The 13,019-nt window shown below is 41.0% G+C and overlaps 1 protein-coding gene across 1 annotated transcript in view; it reads left to right on the plus strand.

The window, feature by feature from the left end:
- The first annotated feature begins 519 nt into the window (after window positions 1–519).
- necab3 (N-terminal EF-hand calcium binding protein 3) overlaps window positions 520–13,019 on the plus strand; it is a 62,586-nt gene continuing 50,086 nt past the window's right edge. Inside the window, exon 1 of the mRNA XM_015959206.3 lies at window positions 520–858. Within this exon, the coding sequence (XP_015814692.3) occupies window positions 541–858 (318 nt within the window). The 5' untranslated portion in view covers window positions 520–540. The remainder of the gene's footprint in view (window positions 859–13,019) is intronic.

Consider the following 13,019-nt stretch of genomic DNA (forward strand, 5'->3'; position numbering starts at 1 on the left):
CCCACGTTTCTATTCAAAATCGTTGCAGACTCAAACTGGTTCAGTTTCTCTTCCTACATCATAAAAAAAACTTTCTGTTTGTCTCGTTCTTCTCTGACTTACTATTAAAAGGAGCTTACTTTCTCTATGAAGGGTTGAATTAAACAGATATTGAGTTGTAATGCTATTACTTTGGATTGGTCTAAATCTGATTAAATTACCATAGCCTGATTTTGGACATATAATGAATTTGGTTCGTTGATTTTTTTCCCTAGCGTTATGAGCTGTGCTTTGAGAGCTGGCAATATAAGAATACCTACATTTTACAAGATGGACCATTTGGAAAGTGAAAAAGTCCTAACTGAGAAGTTTGACCCAATATATTTCAAATTGGACGCAAATAGACGCTTTTAACTGATGGGAAATTTAGACTCGAGCCCTAAACTGCTTTGTTGAAGTCACATAACAAGAAAAATGAATATTTTTGAAATCTATTTCGTTTCAATCCAGAAGCGCGGACCAAATAAACGGACCAATCAGAGCAGCTCCTGCAGGAGGGGGATGCGGAGGGCTGCAGGCTCAGCTCAGCAACGCAACACAAAGTTGCGGAGCCTCCTTCAGTCCCCTGCCTCCTTTCTTTCCTCCTGCCTTCGCTCTTCATCGCTCTCACCTGACCGCATCTCCGCCACAGCACCCCAGAGTTTGGAGCGTTGCTTTTCCCCCCCTGATCAGAGTGTCTCGTTGCGTCTGAAGATGCTGGCCTGCACGGAGATGATCACCATGTGCCTCCAGTCGGCCAAGCAGAAGCATCTCCGGGCTCAGCAGAACCAGCAACAGCTGCTGTACAGCTCCGGACAGGGGCTCAACATCTTCCACGATGTGAGTAGAACAGCTTCACCCAGTCGCTAGTGGGGTTTATTTATGCGTCCACTCATTAGGTGCTCCAGCTTTAATTTAATAGAAAATATAAGAAAAAGAAACGAAATCATTCAAAAATACTCACACAATGTGCATGTAGGGTCAAACAATTGTTTATTTTTTTTAGTTGTTTACTTCATGTTGTAATGTGAGTGTGTATAACAGAGTCAAGATGCTGCAGCTGCTGTCTCTGCTTGATAAATTAAGCTCTCAGTCGGATAGGTTCACAGGCTGCTGGGGGGTTTGTCACACCACCACTTTTTATAAGCCCAAACAAACCCACACAAGCCAGTTATATATATATATATATATATATATATATATATATATATATATATATATATATATATATATATATATATATATATATAGATAAGTCTGTGTGTGTAAAACGAGTGTTTGTTTTATATATATATATATATATATGTCTGAGTGTGTGTGTGTGTGTGTGTGTGTGTGTGTGTAAAACGAGTGTTTGTTTTATGCTGCGTTGTACAGACACCCCAGCTCCAATGGTGCTCAAACACACACCTGCTGCCAGATCAACCTTCAATGCTACTATAGAAACTGTCCATCTTGGTGTGAGGTTTTTGCAGGGCCAGTGATGTTTCCAGATCTGAGCTCTCACACAGTTGACAGCTTTCTTTGTGTGTCACTTATACGCTGACGGCATCTAAACGTAAGCCTCTATGAACATCAATTCTCACAGATTTTTTTTTCTGTTTAAATGAAGGGGAAAAAACCCACAATAGATCCAAGATATTATTTTCTAAAACAGCTTGTGGTGGAAATAATAGTCTAGAAAATCCAAGTGTTCCTCTAGTGAGATGGGGTCATGCTCACTCAGTTTTGATCATTCTCTTTCTCACTTTATTTCTCCGCACCTATTTTTTGCCCCATATTTCACAGTGCTCTTTGGAGAAAAAGAACAATGCATCTAGAAATATATGTGCTAGTAGGACACCCAATCATTTTACCAGTTGGGAAAGCTGGCAGGATTTGACTTGGATGTCGACGCAGCTTTTTTTCTCTGCCCCATAATATGAAACGTACTGAATTAAGTCAACTGGTCATGCCTTAAGATGATTGGCGTAAGAAAAGATGTTGAGCAAATCAGGAATGATACAGAAAACTATTTTGCTCACAAATTAGCTGCCCATGTGACCATAGGTGTGTTTTCATTGTTGGAACTTCAGGATAATTACACTGGAGCTTCCTGGCTCTCGCGTGTCTCCACTTCACCAGGCTGGCCAAATGGGCCATTTTCTGGGCCATTTTCAGTAGTTTTTGAATTACCTGAAGAGAGGTAGGTGCTGGGAAAGGCCTGGACGAGTAGTGGAGTGGAACTTTTGGTTAACTCACGCTGATTGGTTGTAACCCAATCATCACCAGATTTCTTCCAAAACAATTGGAATCAGTAAAATTAGAAGAGTTGCTTGTGATGCAGAACAGCACAAGCAAATTAGCAAGTTCAGTAAAATTAAAGTTCCATTAGTCACCATCCCACACAGCTGAAATTACATTTCCACATCTGGCCCATACCTGTGGGGTACGTGAGCTGCAGCAGTGGCTGTGCTCGGGAACTATTTGGCGGCTTAACCCCTCAGTGCTGAGTGCAGCAGGGAGGCATTATGAAAAGTATGACCTGACCAGATATGAACCCTGATCTCCCAGTCCCAGGGTGGACACCACCACTAGAGTCAATGGTACTAAACTTCCAACACCCAAATAGGGATTTGTTGTCTCACAGCACCATATAAACTGTGCTTTTTCTGGTCTTGAACACCACGTTTTCCATCACGCAGCTGCTCTCGTGCTCCAAATGGACTAATTTTCAGCACGTTGACAGAAAAAATCTTTCAATGTTAACGTTTGCTAATGCTGGATTTGCAGGTTGATTCAAAGATCATGCAAAGCATAAGAAATTAGCTACTTTAAAATTAATTACTTTAATTAGAAATTAGTTACTTTTAAATGCTTTAGAGCTGAATGTTTTTTTATTATTTACTGTTAGCATTGTTAGCTCATCGTTAGCCTCTAGCCTTCTTCACCCATTAGTAGAGTAAAACAAAAATATGCCGTGGCTTCTTAGAGGTACAAGACATAACTTCTGGGCCACTTCAGTTTACTGTGTAACACTCTCCCCACAACGCTGCTGCTCTTTGTAGGCTGGTGTTGAATTACAAATGCCGGAGCAGGCTTGGCAACTCCGCAAGCTCAAATATGATTGTTTCTGGAACCAGGAACTATGGAAGAAGGACCAATTGTAAACAAAGACTGTGACCCTCTTTGGCATTTTTGAAAAGGAGAAAAACTGGCAACCCCCCAGCCAGCTGTGAAGGAAATTTTTCAGTGTAACCTTCCTTCCAGCATGATGGAGGCATTAGACTGTTTTGTGATTTTTTCACTCTAGAATTCTTACTTCTTGTGCCTTTAAGGCCAGCTAGAGCAGTTATAGGCAGATTTATAATTCTCATTCTTTTATAGTTTCTGATGGTTTTGCAGAGTGCTAATACCCCTATTTTCCATCCCAATTTTTCTCTCGCGTCTCCATGTCTTCCACCTTGTGTTCCTCTCCTTTTGTGCTGGGAAGGGAAAAAAACTGCAAAAAAATTTCACACATTGAGGTTATTAGGAATGTAGCTTTCAAATAATTGTCAATAAAATCAGGTTCACTCAAATTTCAAATCTCTGTGCAAAGCAGCTCAGGAAGAACCAACTTCTTTATTCCTACCTCTGTGACACCAGACCAGCTGCACTCTTGGAAGCAGGTCTGACCTTTTCTAGGCTTGCTGTAAATGATGCATTATCATCTCCTGACACCGAAGAGCCCATAGACACAGACAAGTTTACCTGCTCACTATTGAAACATGCAGGAGAGGACTATTGGCCAGATGTGCTGCAACATCAAAGAAAAAAGGAACGGACCAGAAAATACAGGGAGTGCAGAATTATTAGGCAAATGAGTATGTTGTCCACATCATCCTCTTCATGCATGTTGTCAAGCTGTATAGGCTCGAAAGCCTACTACCAATTAAGCATATTAGGTGATGTGCATCTCTGTAATGAGAAGGGGTGTGGTCTAATGACATCAACACCCTATATCAGGTGTGCATAATTATTAGGCAACTTCCTTTCCTTTGGCAAAATGGGTCAAAAGAAGGACTTGACAGGATCAGAAAAGTCAAAAACAGTGAGATATCTTGCAGAGGGATGCAGCAGTCTTAAAATTGCAAAGCTTCTGAAGCGTGATCATCAAACAATCAAGCGTTTCATTCAAAACAGTAACAGGGTCCAGGAAGAAGCGTGTGGACAAACCAAGGTGCTAAATAACTGCCCATGAACTGAGAAAAGTCAAGCGTGCAGCTGCCAAGATGCCACTTGCCACCAGTTTGGCCATATTTCAGAGCTGCAACATCACTGGAGTGCCCAAAAGCACAAGGTGTACAATACTCAGAGACATGGCCAAGGTAAGAAAGGCTGAAAGACGACCACGACTGAACAAGACACACAAGCTGAAACGTCAAGACTGGGCCAAGAAATATCTCAAGACTGATTTTTCTAAGGTTTTATGGACTGATGAAATGAGAGTGAGTCTTGATGGGCCAGATGGATGGGCCCATGGCTGGATTGGTAAAGGGCAGAGAGCTCCAGTCCGACTCAGACGCCAGCAAGGTGGAGGTGGAGTACTGGTTTGGGCTGGTATCATCAAAGATGAGCTTGTGGGACCTTTTCGGGTTGAGGATGGAGTCAAGCTCAACTCCCAGTCCTACTGCCAGTTTCTGGAAGACACCTTCTTCAAGCAGTGGTACAGGAAGAAGTCTGCATCCTTCAAGAAAAACATGATTTTCATGCAGGACAATGCTCCATCACACGCGTCCAAGTACTCCACAGCGTGGCTGGCAAGAAAGGGTATAAAAGAAGAAAAGCTAATGACATGGCCTCCATGTTCACCTGATCTGAACCCCATTGAGAACCCGTGGTCCATCATCAAATGTGAGATTTACAAGGAGGGAAAACAGTACACCTCTCTGAACAGTGTCTGGGAGGCTGTGGTTGCTGCTGCACGCAATGTTGATGGTGAACAGATCAAAACACTGACAGAATCCATGGATGGCAGGCTTTTGAGTGTCCTTGCAAAGAAAGGTGGCTATATTGGTCGCTGATTTGTTTTTGTATTGTTTTTGAATGTCAGAAATGTATATTTGTGAATGTGGAGATGTTGGTTTCACTGGTAAAAATAAATAATTGAAATGGGTATGTATTTGTTTTTTGTTAAGTTGCCTAATAATTATGCACAGTAATAGTCGCTAAAACTAAAACCAAACTAAAAACTACTTCCAAAAACATTCAGCTTTGATATTAATGACTTGTTTGGGTTCATTGAGAACATGGTTGTTGTTCAATAATAAAATTATTCCTCAAAAATACAACTTGCCTGATAATTCTGCACTCCCTGTAGATGCATGTCCTGTTATCTCCTCTGTTAAAACATAATAGCAGTTTAAACTATTAAATATTTCCATTTACCAGATCAGTCAAATGTGGAGTAGTAAATGTGTTGAAAGGTGTGTTTAAAATGCTTTCGTTTTAACTCTGAGCTGAAGAAGTAGAAAGGCAGACTTGATGGATGGCAGAAATGCAGACCTTGAGCTTGTTGACCTATAGCGAATGAAAGTGACAGGCAGATTCTGCAGTTATCAATAACCTGCAGGTCAACTCTGACAAGCATGTCAGGTGTGACCGCTGCCTAACAATGAAAACTCATGACAGAGGAAGAGGAAAATAATCAATAGTATAGAGCACGCATCAGATTTCTTGTGCTCACAAGTCAAATGCTAAACTTCCAGTAAACATCTCTTGTGCAGAAACATTTCAAGCTAATTAGAGTTCAAAATCAAAGGTTTTCAAAGCAAAGCTCAGAAAGTGAGAATATACTGAGGTGGTTGAAATGGAGAAACCTGGGGAGAGAATTCTAGTGGAATAATAGAAAAACTGGAAGCAGGTGAGTCAGATGTGAGATAAACTCAAAGAGAACAAAGTCTAGTAGAAAGCACAATGACAAAAAGAAAGGCTGTGATTCAACCAGCAGTTCTTCTTCTCAAGGCTTTCCTGCAGCTAGCTCCTTTCATTTGACCAACCTGCAGCAATATTTTAGGTCTTTTTTTCGTTCAAGAATAAATTGCTTTTTCAAGTTTGGTGACTCATCCATTTTACTGCTATTCCACAGCATTTTTCTGCTTTATGTTTTTATCCTCAGATTACTTCAGCTTCTGAATGTAACCTCTGCAAAAACTAGCTTTGTGGTGTTAATGTGCCATGCTGTGCCATTCTCTAACCACTGGCCCTATTTTATGTAAAACAACATTTACACATAAATCTAGCAAATCAAATTTTGTTGAATCTTTTCACAGCACAACATGTCTTAGTAATGAATCATGACTATGTTCCCCCTCCACACACACACACACACACACACACACACACACACACACACACACACACACACACACACACACACACACACACACACACACACACACACCATGTTTGCGCTCATCCAAAATGGCTGATTACACCCAAACCTTTCAAAGCACAGCGCTTATGTATTTTAAATTCTGTAAATGCTTCCCTTGCCGGCTCATCCTGGATGAGTTTGGTTAGATGGAGTTGCCAGATCTTGTGATTAAAAAAGGACCCAGTCTTTGGAAAAAAAAAGTTAAAGCTGCTATTAAAACAAGCTAGGTTCAACTAGCTTCATGCTTTTTATAGTCAACTTTGATCATTTATTTGACTCTTTAATGTTTGTACTTTGGTACAAGAACAGCTTTTAAAGTAAGCCATCTTATTCTATTGACATAGCTTGGCTGTATGGAAAACATAAGCTCTGATCAATCATCAGGTGAGGTTCTAGAGCAAACCTGGGCATTTTACGGCCCGCGGGCGTCATACGGCCCTTTGGTTGACTTTGACCGGCCCGCGTAAGGTTAATTGGAAATTACAAAATAAATGTATTTTCTCATTTTACCTCATGCATGGGCTAAGGCTGCATTGCTTTTATTTTGAAGTTGTTTTTTACGTGCACAATGACTCAATACGTATAGCAACAAGTGCCCGCGGTTGACATGGTGATTGTAGCCCCCAGAAACGTCCGCTCATGCAAAAAAAAAAGAGAAAAAAAAAAAGAAAGAAAAAAAGATGCCGAATGCAGGATTTTCAACAAAAATTGGACTGCTAAGTATTTTTTTTACTGAAGTCGGAGGTAAAGCCGTGTGTTTGATTTGCGGGGAGGAGATTGCCGTGTTTAAGGACTACAATTTGAGTCGGCATTACGACAAGAAACACTCGGAAAAATACAAGAACTCATCTGATGCTGAGAGGGCACGGACATCCGAAGCTTTGCTAGCAAAGTTGCAAAAGCAGCAAGGCTGTTTTACTAAGCTTCACACATCCAGGGATGCAGCAACCCTGGACCAGCTTTGTGATATCCCACAAAATAGCTAAAGACAGCAAGCCGTTTTCGGAGGGAGAGTTTGTCAAAGAGTGCATGGAGGACTCCGCAGCACTAATATGCCCTGAAAAAAAAGGCGCATTTGAGCAAATCCCGCTGTCCAGGTGAACCGTGGGGAACCTGGAGCTTCAGCTGCAACGTGAAGCGGCAAGTTTTGACTTTTTCTCATTGGCCTTAGACGAGAGCTGTGATGTCCGGGGGATAACGGACTTCAAGCTCACAGAGGAGCTGGCAGCAATGCGGTCGATGAAAGGGACAACGACAGGGAGTGATCTTTCTACAGAGGTAAATGCGTGCATGGACACTCTGGGATTGAAATGGGAGAGACTGTCAGGTGTCACAACAGACGGTTGTCCAAATCTTACAGGGAAAAATGTCGGACTTTTGAAACACATGCAAGATAAGGTGACAGAAATCGATGCAGATCAAAAATTGATGTTTTTGCATTGTATTATACACCAACATGTGTTGTGCAAGTCAGTGAGATCAACCATGTTACTGATGTTGTTACTAAAATAATAAACTTCATCAGGGCGCGGGCAATGAATCACAGACAGTTTGTGGCTCTTTTGGAGGACTCCACACAGCTGTCAGATGGCTCAGCCTGGGGAAAGTGCTGAAGAGGTTTGGGACTTGAAGGCAGAGATTCGAGAGTTTTGCGAGAGGAAAGGCAAAGACATTCCAGAGCTCTCAGATGAGGATTGGATGGCAGATTTAGCATTTGCTGTTGATGTGACTGCACTGATGAATGAACCGAACACCAAACTGCAGGGCAAGGGCCTTTTTGTTCATGAAATGCACAGCCTCGTGAAGGCCTTCATGAGAAAGTTGCAGTTTCCTTCAAGTCAACTGGAGAGCAACACTCTCACTCACATGCAAACCCTGAACGAAGTCACACCATCAGCTGATCACCTCAGCAGGTACTCATCCATGTTAGGAGCATTACATGGTGAGTTTTCAAGGCGTTTTGAAGATCTCAGAACAATGGAGGATGAAATGCACATGATTTCCTCTCCCTTTACCTGCAGTGTGGATAATGCACCCAGTGATGTGCAGCTGGAACGCATTGACCTGCAGTCTGATGCAGTTCTGGCAGAGCACTTTAAGTCAGGATCTCTGCTGGATTTCTACTCTTCTCTTAAGGAGGAGAACTTTCCAAACCTGAGGAGACATGCTCAGAAGATGTTGGTTCTCTTCGGCTCTACCTACATTTGTGAACAAACATTTTCAATGATGAAGTTTACAAAATTCAGGTATAGATCCTCTCTCACTGAGGATCATTTGTCAGCTGTGCTTCGCATCTCCACCTCAGACATTCAACCTGACTTTGATGCACTCGTTAAAGCCCAGCAGAGACTAGATTTGTCTCACTGAATAAGAAAAAAAAATCGCTTAAAAACACAAAATAAGGTGTTTGGACCACAAATGTAGGCAACTAGCAGTGAACTGGGACATTTTTTTAAACCTCTTTCTCAAGATCACAGTTCAGTGATTTTATTTTACAGACAATACTGTGTGTCTGTAGAATGCTAAGAACCTCTTTCCAACAATATTTGAAACTCAGAATGTGTTTTGGAGTGAATGTGACTGAAACTGTTAACTAATATAAGTCACAAATGTTTAACAAAAACCAAATGCGCACTTTGTTTACCATTGCCTTGGGAAATTTGAATAAATCACATTTTTGTAAGCCAACCTCACTTTTTCATTTTTGCTCATTTATAACATATAGTCCACTCTTACCAGCTTGAAAAAAACAATGGTATTTACTGCTTTTTATAAAGAAATACCATTAATATTATGCATAATTGACTTCAGCCTTTTGGCCTGGCCCTCCACAATATTTTCTGTTTCTCATGTGGCCCCATGGAAAAAATAATTGCCCACCCCTGTTCTAGAGTAACGTTTGGGTGGAGGGCTGAGACCCGAGGCTCTGTTAGAGAAGCAATGTTTGTATGGAAACATTGCAAACGTTGCCTTTAACTGCTTAAAACTGTATTGTGTAATTCCAGCAATCTAGTTGAAGCAATTCAATTACAGTTGCATGCATACAATAGCTTTTCAATAAGGTTTAAAAGGCCCTCTTGTCGCTTTCAAAATAAAAGCTGTCGTCACTTCTGTTACACTGGCCATTGAAGAGAGATCTTTCATCAACCACAACAAGGCCCCAGATGGAAAGCAAGGTTTGTTTCAATCAAATAACAGGTTTTATCAAACAAAATGTTTTGAGAACAAAAAATTAAGACGCTCAAACAAAATTTCCAGTTTTTAAAATGAAAATTTTCACTCAAACAAAATTTCCAGTTTTATATTTTTCTTCTTGAAAGAAAAACTTTTCGATTAATACTAAATATAAATCGTTGGTTGGATCAGTAAGTCAGTCTTTAATAAAAAAAATACAGATTTTCAAGGTAAGTTTTTTTTGGGGGGGGGGGGGGGGGTTGCAGTTTTTCAAATGTTGTTTTGAACTTTTTTTTGGTTTAGTTTGAACCTTAGCACTTTTTTTGGACTCAAATACAAAGAAAAACAATAATCTTCATACCCTTTGAAGAGAAGTAGGAAGCAGCTGGAGCAGATTAAGATGATGATGCCTCGCTTTTCATCATCACCCAGTCACCCATCACATTTAGTCAAGTGAAGCCAAACTTTAGAAGGATTTATTCTGCCATGCCGTTTGCTCTGTTTAATGCTTGCCTACAGCGACTGATGACATTACTTTCTTGCGCATGCCCTGCTGTCTATCTTGGTAAATTGCTGTCTCACAAGTTCTCGTTAGTGAAGAACAGGTAACGAAATGAGGCACCACTTCATATCACATGAATCAGTCCTTGGTAGGTACCACGGAATTTGGTTGGCACCTTAAAAAGTACCAAATTTGGTACCCATCTCTACATTTATGACTTTGTTCATTACAAGTGATGAAAGGGAGTCTGATGTGCTTTTTGTTGGAAGTTGAACATGCTGATGATGCAAGGTCTTATTGGAACATAAAAATACAGCTTGCTTGCAATGATTTAGGTATGTACTGCCCCCTATTGGCAGGAAAAGTACACACTGTCACTTTAAAGTTGTAGGTTAATAGTGGCATAAATTCTGATATGTCACGGTAGATGAGCACAATGCATTTTGGAGCCAAAAACGACTCAGTTGCAAAGCTGCCAACTCTCACGCACTGAGCGTGAGACACACACATTTGACCCTCTTCACACACTCTCACGCCACACCTTCAGTCTCTCACGCTAAACCAGCGCCTGCACTCCCCAAACGCGCATCACGCACAGTGTGTAGGGCTTATGAAAAAAACAGATGATATTAATTATAGCATTAGCTACTGAACAACATGCACACAAACAACACTTAAGTAATAATTTAACCGGCATTAATTCGCACACAGAACCCGTCTGTATAATTCAAGCGAATGTGATTTTCTCCGCTCTGGTGGTGAGATGGGCGGAGCGTTGAGCTCCACCTGCAGTAGATGGGACGGGCATGCCCAGTTCTCCCAGAACCGTGAGCTGCGGCTGCGCGCACCGCCAAAATGACATGCTATATTTATAAATGCAGCCGCGTGGCCAGCCGATAGTTGACGGAGCTTCAGTCCTGAATGTTTTTCTTTTGTTTTCACTCATCAGCCACAGATCGTTCGCTACTCTCTCTCACAGCAAGCTGGGCTTCCTACTGTGGTGACTCACTCACATGTTCCCTCTCCTACATTAGTTTGTGACATGGTCACCGCTTCACCTGTTTGTGAGACAACCCTCCTCTATTGACCCTTTGCACCGACGTCACCTGATCACGTGGGTCCACCATGCTGGACGGCAAAAGCATGTAAAGAGTGAGCGATACGAGTAGTAAACAAAGGGAAAAGTAGAGCCTGAAATTGTTTTTGCGATCAAAACAAAAACAAAACTCCTCCAGCATTCCTTCAACTAGTTCATGCCCAGTTCAGTTATCAGAAGAAGTAGCGCATCTAGCGGGGGCTCATAGAGAGCGGTATGTTACAGTTTTTCTCAGTTGTTTTGGTGCATTTCTCGCAACAGAATTGATCTCTGCACCACTATTAAGGCTTTCCTCAAAACAATTAGTGCAAACTGCAAAACATGGTGGACAACTTGCAAAAGTGAGTCACTTCATAAAAACGAAAAGTCAGTTGTTCAAAAGCAAGTCGGTTGCTCATAATAAGTTGTCAATGCTTCAAAAGCAAGTCTCTTAATCAAAACAGATAATATATTCATCAAAAGCAAGTACTTATATCAATCAAAGTGTCAGGGCTGTCACAATTACAAGTCATTACACCAGCACCTTTGGTCACAAAATCAAATGGTTTGAACGTGTTCTCATTGTGACGGATTTCTTTGTAGGTGCTTCCCAATGACATGTCAAGTGTGGACAGCATGCATGGCATGTTGAAAACCATAAATTGTAAAGGAAAATCAAGACACTTCATATGCACTCTTGATAATATTTAATTGAAACTGTTCACAGCATTGTGCAACTGGGGAAATACAGTAAAACAAACATTTTACAGCAAACATAACACTTAGACAGTAAACCTTACTGCAGTACTTATGAAACAACAACAAAAAAAACTGATCAGACACTGCTGCATATCAATCATTGATATCTAGACGCTCCCGTCTGTCTGCCCACATATTTTCATCAGCATCACAGGGAATGTCAGCTCTATTGATGCATCAGGGAAAGTATCTTCTGGAGTGGCGAATCCACCCTCTGCAGGACTCTGCTGTGATGTCATCACAAGCTGCATCCATAGCTGTTAGCAGGGTCATTTGGGTATGTGGATGCCTGTCATATACCTTCCACCTCCAGGAAGAGAAAAACTCCTCAATTGGATTTAGGAATGGAGTGTAGGGAGGAAGAAACTCCATAAGCATCCTGTAGTGTGCTGCAAACCACTGCCTGACTAGCATAGTGATGGAAGCTAACATTATCCCAAACCACTACATACATTGTCCGATTGTCACCAGGACACACACCAATTTTCATTAGTGTGAGATAAGGTTCATCTGAGAAAAGTAATTTATGGAGATTTCCATGGAAACTCCTTAAAAATAAGGTTTTCAAAATGGGTGTACAAATTGTTTGACAAGATGTTCAACAATTTTGAGTGCAATGACAGGAGCAATGAAATGAAGACTATTAGTTGTAAGGACAATAACTATTCAGCCGGTACAAGTATAAATAATTATGACATTCATGATAAAAGCAAGGAGATAGTGATGAATAGCAAGTCAAAAGTGACCATTCTTTTAACATTTGTACTTACTCAACTGCTTCATGTCCAAAGGCATTTGCCTTTGGACAAAATGAACATGAAACCGCTACTAGGTTGAGTCAAAACGACAACATGTTGTGGAGGTTGAACTAACTGCTGTGCAAAGTGTAATTCTGTTGTGAGAAATGTACCAAAGCAACTGAGAAAAACTGTAACTAGCTTACCAACGTCAGCTTACATTCTCTCTTCAGCTGTTCACCGATGTAAACATGTTGCTGACTTTGACTAAATTAGAATAGAATAGAATAGAATATATTAGTCCCACAGTGGGGACATCCACTCATCACAGCAGCACACTTGGAGACACAGATTACA

Source organism: Nothobranchius furzeri, chromosome 3 (assembly GCF_043380555.1).
Source record: "Nothobranchius furzeri strain GRZ-AD chromosome 3, NfurGRZ-RIMD1, whole genome shotgun sequence".
In the NCBI taxonomy this organism is placed as follows: Eukaryota; Metazoa; Chordata; class Actinopteri; order Cyprinodontiformes; family Nothobranchiidae; genus Nothobranchius; species Nothobranchius furzeri.